The sequence below is a fragment of the Cryptotermes secundus genome, unplaced genomic scaffold (assembly GCF_002891405.2).
Source record: "Cryptotermes secundus unplaced genomic scaffold, Csec_1.0 scaffold470, whole genome shotgun sequence".
Taxonomy (NCBI): domain Eukaryota; kingdom Metazoa; phylum Arthropoda; class Insecta; order Blattodea; family Kalotermitidae; genus Cryptotermes; species Cryptotermes secundus.
This window is the reverse complement of record NW_019739954.1, coordinates 1543614-1552072: the sequence shown is the minus strand read 5'-3', so window position 1 is coordinate 1552072 and position 8459 is coordinate 1543614. Positions and strand designations below refer to the sequence as shown.

General features: G+C 38.1%; 1 protein-coding gene across 3 annotated transcripts in view; it reads right to left on the bottom strand.

The window, feature by feature from the left end:
• LOC111872136 (eyes absent homolog 2) overlaps positions 1–8459 on the bottom strand; it is a 539307-nt gene that overhangs the window by 32163 nt on the left and 498685 nt on the right. For all 3 annotated transcript variants that reach the window (XM_023865721.2, XM_023865725.2, XM_023865724.2), the window contains one exon: positions 2913–3002. In XM_023865721.2, coding sequence (XP_023721489.1) covers positions 2913–3002 — 90 coding nt within the window. The remainder of the gene's footprint in view (positions 1–2912; positions 3003–8459) is intronic.

Below are 8459 nucleotides of genomic sequence, written 5' to 3'. Positions count from 1 at the left end.
CCGGCAGGGGATAAGGGGAGGGGGAGCTAGAGAGAGAGAGAGGTACAGTGGCGGAAGCGGTGGAGGTACCTCCACGCCCCCCCGTCACGCCGCAACACCCTGCATGGTTCTTCAAAAAAACTTCCTGTAGTAAGGGGCACTCTTCTTTATAAATAAAATAACTTTTTAGGCCTTAAAATATATGAAGTATCCTATTTATAACTGAACAAGTAACAGAAACCTAGTACTGCCATGTTGGAAAACCCTTTTATACTCCATGGTTTATGCTGACCGTCTTATAGTGTATACACTTTTTCACCTTATTCTTCACTTCCATACTACATGTTTCAGCACTAATGTGAATTCTAAATAATAAAACTTTTCAGGATTCTTCCTATGTCGCGCTCAAACACGCGAATTACGCCAATCCTCTTTTATGTGAGCATTCTTCCTACATATATTTGTGTATCATGTTCTGTGTTGTGTTTTGCTCCTGTTACTGCATGCATTGTTTTATACTCCACACAAACAAAATAAAAAACTCTTTTTTTAACTGCGTAACAAAACAGCTTATACAAAGAAGTGTTCACAAATATTTACAACACACTTCTGATATCAAATGGTGAAACATCAACTGCATTTTGAATGCAACTGTGCACTATGCATGCTGTGCATCCCATTCCAATTATACTTTGAACTGATTCCTCTTTTAAACAAAGAAAATACAGTGATGAATTCCGTCTTGTGGGATGTGGTGCTCTGTAGATCTTGTGTGGAACCAAGAGTCACTGGAAGCGCAAAGGATACCAGATGCGATTTGTTCACACAAGATCTACAAAGCACCACATCCCAGAAGACAGCGTTCTTCACAGTCACCGCTGTGAACACCTCAAACCCTACACAAAAAACACATTGTTTTTACAATTCTCTTTACACCTCCAGAATTTGTATTACAATTATTGCCACAAAATCCTACTATGTTCTTCCTCAGGTTAATGTTCCTTGATAACAGAAAGCAGGTGATCAGTTAATATTTCTGATGTTTCCCTTGGGACAGACTTTTACATCTAGCTACTTGTGGTACAAAATGGCACACTATCGCAGGTACCATTTTTATATAATTTGTTAGAAATATCAACTGTGATACATGCAAAATTACATTTGTTTAACTCTGCATACAGTTCCTCACTGCACAGTGGTACAATTACATTTACAACAGCTTTGCACTTTGTTCATGCAATGCTCAACTCTGGTCTACAAAATTTGGTATCAATTTTGAAGTGCAATCAAATGCTTTAAAACTTAAACAGTGAACAGCTGTCTGGTAGGCAAAAATTGCCTCTTTAGCAGCAAATGTTAATGTTCTTATCATTCACATCCAATTTAAAAAAAAAAATCTATGTAGCTGATAAAGAGCTGGCTGCTACTTCTAGCAATAAATTTTGCTCTGTAGTGTGCGCACAGTCTTCAATGCCATAACATCTGTCATGGCATACTTAGAATTCTGATCTACACTGTGAACCAGCATTAATTTTCCTTAAAATTTGAGTCTTTTTTTAATGTTATCACTAAATTTACTTCGGCATTTTAGGGAGTAGTTTTGAACTATTACCATGAACAAACTGTTTTCTCATAAAATTGGCCACAATAAACATCAAAATGCATTTCTACTAAAATACCAAACTTTGTTAAATAAAATATGCTACTTCTATCTAGATGAAATGTTTCTGTAAAAGCTTGCTTATAGAAAAACAACTTCATCAAAAATATCTAACCTCTCACTTTCTTCATCTGCCAGCAGAAAATCACACTAACCATTATCTAGTTCACCACTAGAAAACGGAGACATACTTTTCTCAATCACAACTTCATCAAACTGTAACAGTTGGTGACCACACACGCCATATTTCTCACATATATCATCATCTTTCCTTCTGCCAGTACACAGCTGCATATTATTCTGAATAGCCTCAAATGTGAAATGTGGGTGGAATTTTCATAATAATTCTAATTTCTAGCTACAATTTCCACCAACAACCCCTCTATTGATCCACACTTCTTGTATATACTAAATCACAATTTTGATGAATATATAAGCTATCAAAAAAGGAAATTTGTTTTTGGCAAAGACTGTAACCACAATGCCAATTGAAGCAAAGGTACAGCTCTAACTGCCACCTGGCAGCCCATTCTGTAACTACTACTACTTATTCTGTTGTGGGTAGAATAAGGATAGTCAAGAAAGCTTTCGGCTTTTATGAGATACGAAACCTCTTAAACCCCTTCCATATTTCAAATCTGGAAATTCATATGAACTGGTAATACAAAATTTTAAGTTTTGAAAATTAATTTTCATTTGTATATACAATATAACAAATCTCTGCTCATCTAATCAGAACACAATGTGGTGTGTAAGTCAAGGTTTTCTGAATATTTGTATGTGCTTTTACTACATTTCACTACTTAGAAGATGCAATACCATTTCCAGACTTTAATCATAGTAGTAACTATATGTACCACATTCACACACACTGCATTTTGCCTAACAGTACATTTGTGTGTCCCATATGATTCTCAGAACAGTGACAATTTCCCTAGACAATATTACAAGATTGGTATTTGTAATGGTGTTCAGTGTCTTCAGTAAGGTACATTATGAATTAGTAAACATTCCTTTAATGAATTTCAGGCTTCAAAGGTTAACTTTACTCCATTTTATAATGTCTGGGGAGCAAAGAATTATGTAATAGGACATTATGTCAAATTAGCTGAAAACGTGAAATTTTCCTATCCATAAAAATTGAAAATATTTCTTCAACCCTGATCTTCTATGATATTTGTAACTAGACTGCCAATCAGCCGCATGAACAGGCAGCAGTCATGACACTGCCAGTGGAGTCACACTGTGGACTCTGGACTTACATGTTACATACCTCAACGTCATTGAAGAAGAAATGCGTATCAGCGAGGTTGAACACCATCTCCTCCATCCTGAACCCCAGCTGTACCACAGACTGAGCATCCTGAAATGGACAGCAGAGAACAGTATTTTAAAAATGCTTCAAGATTCCAGTTTATTCCACCTCCTTATTTCTACTAATCATAGTTTCTATGCAAATAGCACTGTAGCATCAAAATCATACTCTCTTATCATTGTCACCTCTTTTCCTAATCATGAGGTCAATTAAACTTTTCTTAAAACTTCTCCTCAGCCATGCTGCTGCTCCCTATCAGACAGCACCCCACTCCTCTCCATCTTCCAATCATGCCTTTACTTCCCATCCACTGCCCACTCTCAGATCTGTATAACAGTTTCTGCACCCTGTCCCCCTCCCACAAAGATACCAAAAGCAATATCTGCCGAATCAGAAGACCTTCAGCTTTCTATGCAACTTATTCCCAAATCCCATAGCTATACACTGTATTCTAGTGCCGACTAGTTTCTAACAGTCTCACATGCAACATAATGTTCTATAAACTTTTAAGTTATTCACTTTAAAAGTTAAGCACCACATGTTTCGACCAATGTGGTCATCATCAGGTGTTCAAATTATTGGGCAGTTTCCTCGCCCAATGTCCTATAAACTTTTATTAAAAGTTTACAGAACATAATGTTGAACAAGAGACTGTAAAAACACTTAGTAAAAAGTGCAACAGGATGCTACAATATAATACTGTATTCTAGCCTACCTTCCTTTCTTTAGGTTTTGAGAACAATGTATGTGTGCATGTGTGAGTGTGTGGTTTAGCAACTTTCGTATCACTCAACTAATTTTCATGACATGTGGTACAAATGTTACACCACTGGATGCCACATCAGTGACGTACTTTTCAGCTTCCTACAATCAGTAATAACAACATGGAGTACACACACATATGAAATGTTAGCATCACCAGTAGAACTTACTTTAACACCTTAAAATCTATATCCTAAAAAAAAAACGCAATTCTTGATCAGCCAGTATATTTGAAGAACCAAATTAATAATACTCAACAGTTAAAATAACAAGGACCCACCACTGTCTCAATCCTGAACCAGATTAAAGCACTCCATACTCCCCCATGCCCCATGGTCCATTTTAATATTACCATCCCATCTATGTCTCCCTAGTAGTCTCTCTCCTTCCGGCTTTCCCACCAACACCGTCTGTATGCCTCTTCTGTTCCATGCATGCTACATGCATTGCCAACATCACCCTCCCTGACTTTCTCATTCTGATCATATTTGAGAAAGAGTAGAAGTTATGACACTCTTCACTACACAGTTTCCTCCAGTCTCCTACTATTTCATCCCCTTCAGGTCCAAATATTCTCCTCTGCAACCTGTTCTCAAACACCCTCAGTATGTAGTAACAAGCCCTTTGAATGCAAGCAATGGCATGCACAAAACAATAACAACAGTAACAGACAAAAGAGGATCAGAAGTCTATGCAACTGGAAAATGTGCTTTATGAGTTCTGCTTATAACTTCTATTTGAACATACCGTCCACATCTATCTACGTGCTACAGAATCTTCCTTGAACATTCTGCAGCTAGTCAAGTGATCAAGATATTCTCTGTAATGGAACCCAAAGTTTCACCACCACGATTACAATACTGCGGTATGCCAGTTCACATCTATATCCTTTAACACAATTCCACCCATTTTAATAATATCCTATCTGGTATTTTTTCCTTCCAGGCTTTACAAACATAATTGTACATATTTTCTTGTTCCTCCCTCATGCTACATACTCTGCCATTCTCATCTTTCTAAACATCCCAATAATTTTAGGTGACAGGTAAAAATTATGTTATTTTTACCATTCCTTGGATTATGTCCTTAGGTCCACATACTTCTTTCAGCACTCTGTTCTAAGCAAATCAATTATGTATTAATATGAATTAAATCTAAGCACCAAACAGAGCTGCTTCAAGCAGTAAAACCTCTGACTCATATTTAGAAGCTGCACAGCACAAATCTCAGTCAGGATACTGACACTGATACTTCTTGTATTTTCCTCAGTCCCTTCAGGCAAATGTCATGTCCTAATCAGGAGATAACTACTACTTTTCATAGTCCTTCCACTGGAGTATTTATCTGTGATTTTATACAGTGAAATTTCCACTTTACACATCTAGACTTAGCATTTTCTTTTTTGCAAATTTATGCAGTCTGCTGTATGGTCCCAGTCCAACGCCCATAACAGCAACACAAAATTTTAATTTAGTTTATGTTTTCCACAACTTTATATTTTCCCTAAATCTGCAGTTCATTTTTTTCCTGTCCTATGAAAATTTACCTAAATATGATTTTCAGTTAAATTCTCAAAATTTCTTATTCCAAGCAATGGATTCCCTTTCCTGTCAGCAGTTATAAATGTTTCAGCCTAAAAATAAGTGCAGTAGAATGATGGTCATCTGAATTAATTAGTGACAAAACTGGTTTGGGTACGCAAAAATTTGGATAGTTGGATTCAAATCTTATCCAAAAAATTATTATTATTATTATTATTATTATTATTATTATTATCATCATCATCATCATCACAATAATATAATAATAACAAGAAGTTCTTGGAAGAACTGGTCACCTACTTTCCTTTCACTGTAATTTGAGAATCTGATACAAGTAGAAAGAAAACTTTGGTATGTATACGTAATGAAGTCATTACAACAACATAATTTTGGAGGCTTCAGTGTTGGCATTACTGAGGGGCGTGATGTATGAAGTATACTGTTGAGATGGCCTCAGATGGAATGATATATCAACCAAGTTTCATGAAGACTGGTTTAGGCATTAAGGTAAAATGAAGGTTATTACCTAAATATTCTGAGGGCCTGCAGTGTTGGTATTACTAACTGGAAGGATTTACGAAGTAGGCCATTAAGGTGATGTAACGTGGCATGATACACATACCAAGTTTCCTTACAATTACATCAGGAATTCATGTAATACTAGTCTCATTACCTCAAAAACCTGAGAGAATGTTGTGTTGGTGATATAGACGAGATGGATTTCTCAACATGCCGCTGAGATGGCCTCGGGTGGCATGATATAATACCAAATATGACAACACGATCTATTGCATCAACAATTTGACAGGCTGTAGTGGTGGTATGAGTGATGAGTGTGTGGGAACCCCCACATACTATCACGCAGCTTCGTCTGTCTAACAGACAGCATTCAATTTCGGCTCAAGCCAAGTCAATGTCACATTGCGGCCAGCACTCGTCTTTATACAGCACTCGACGTCCAGCCCAACCTGTAGATCATCACATGCGCTAGCCAATCAGCGCTCACAATCGCAGCTTCAATTTTAGCTCCGCCCAACAACCATGGTATAAAAGGCGGAGCTCAAAACATGCTATCATCAGTTCTTTGATCGTCCTCACTACAACAAAGACAGCTAACGCAGCTACTCTGATGTCATGAAGCAGCAACAGCTCTACAGCAAATGTGCCGAGACAACGGTTCCGTCATCTCCTGCACCATAGGCAGCTGTTCCTACCGGCGCATGCAGCACCGCATCACCGGCCAGCCAGACCAGCTGAACGGCCATAAAGAAGACCTGGTCTGCTAAAATCAGCTAACGCTACTAGCGCAAGCACGGTCGAACAGACGACCCTTTTCAGGGCCCGAAAACTTGTGAACAACTATTCTCTACTTTTGAGAATAATATATCCAATTGTTATAGTTTTATGTGGTTGTCTCTTAGAACAAGGACATCCCACACTGGTGACCCCAACGTGATGATCTACATGTGGGCTGGACATCAAGTGTTGGCCACAATGTGACATTGACTTGGCTTGAGCAGAAGTTGAGTGCTGTCTGTTAGACAGACGAAGCTGCATGTTAGTATGTGGGGGTTCCAACATGAGATTTATGATATACACCACTGAGAAAGGCTTTGGTTGCAAGATATATACATACAAAGTTCAAGCAGAGTGGTACAGGTATTCAAGCAATAATAAGGTTTTCTCTTGGCTGTAATGTTGATATTACTGAAGGGTGGGCTCTATGAGGTAGGACGCTGAGATGGATTCATGTAACATGATATACATGCCCAGTCAAATGGAGATTGGTAAAGACATTCAAGGAATAATTAGGGTTTGCCTCAAAAATATGAGACATGGTAATGCTGGTAAAATGGGAGATATCTATGAATTTTGCTCTTCAATTGGGCTCAGGTGTCCATGACACATATATACCAAGTTTCATACAGATATGATCAGTCATTCCATGCACACACACACACACACTTACTTACTCACAGAGCTGAACCCTTCCTGAGAAGCCACAAATTCTGCAGCTACTCAAGAATTCCCCAGCATTTTATGGAACCCAAAGGTTCATTACCATGTTCACAAGAGCCCTCCACTGTTCCCTATCCTGTGTTAGATCAATCCTATCCACACCACCCCATCCTATCTCTCTAAGATCCATTTTAATATTGTCCACCCAGCTATGCCTTAGTCTTCCCCCATTCGTGCTACATGCCCCACCCATCTCATCCTCCTTAACGTCCTCATTCTAATTATACTTGGAGAAGAGTACAAGTTATGAAGCTCCTCATTATGCAGTTTTCTCCAACCTCTTGTCAGTTCATCTCTCTTCGTTCCAAATATTCTCAACATCCGGTGCTCAAACACCTTCAGTCTATGTTCCTCCCTTAATGTCAGAGACCAAGTTTCACACCCATATAGAACCACAGGCAAAATTATAGTTTTGTATATTCTAATATTTATGTTTCTGGACAGCAGATGAGAAGACAACAGGTTCTGGACTGAATGGTAGCAAGCATTACCCGAATTCAATCTCCTCTTAATTTCCTCCTGAATCAGGTTTTGATTTGTTATCATCATTCCCAAATATCTGAACTGTGCCACATTTTCAAAACATCTGTTTCCTATCTTTATGTCATGATTTTCCCCTGCAGTCTGGTGATGAGACAGCAACATATACTCAGATCTTATTAACATATACTTAGTTCTCTGTGTTTACTTCTAGACCAGCCTCTTTACTTGTGTCAATTAAAGTTTGTGTTTTTCTTTATGATACCTATATTATCACCCAGTAGATTCATATCGTCGGCACAGACCAACAGCTGATGTGTCCCATATAATTTCAGTCCCACCTGGTTTTCCTGGACCTTCCTAATGGCATATTCTAAAGCAGTGTTGAAAAGGAGTGGCGATAAAGCATCTCCTTGTTTTAGACCATTCTGGATAGGAAATTTATCAGACAAATGTTTATATATACTGACTTTACTATATGTTTTGTTTAAACACATTTTAATCAGCTTAACCAGTTTCATTGGTGTCCCAAACTCTATCAGAATACTGTGCAATGCTTCCCTCCTAGCTGAATCCATATATATATACAGGGTGTCCCAGGAGGAATGTGCCAAACTTCGGGAGGGTGTTCCTTATGTTAAAGTATGCCGATATAACCCAAAACACCTATGTCCAAAGTTGAACGGTTACGGAGATAATGGCC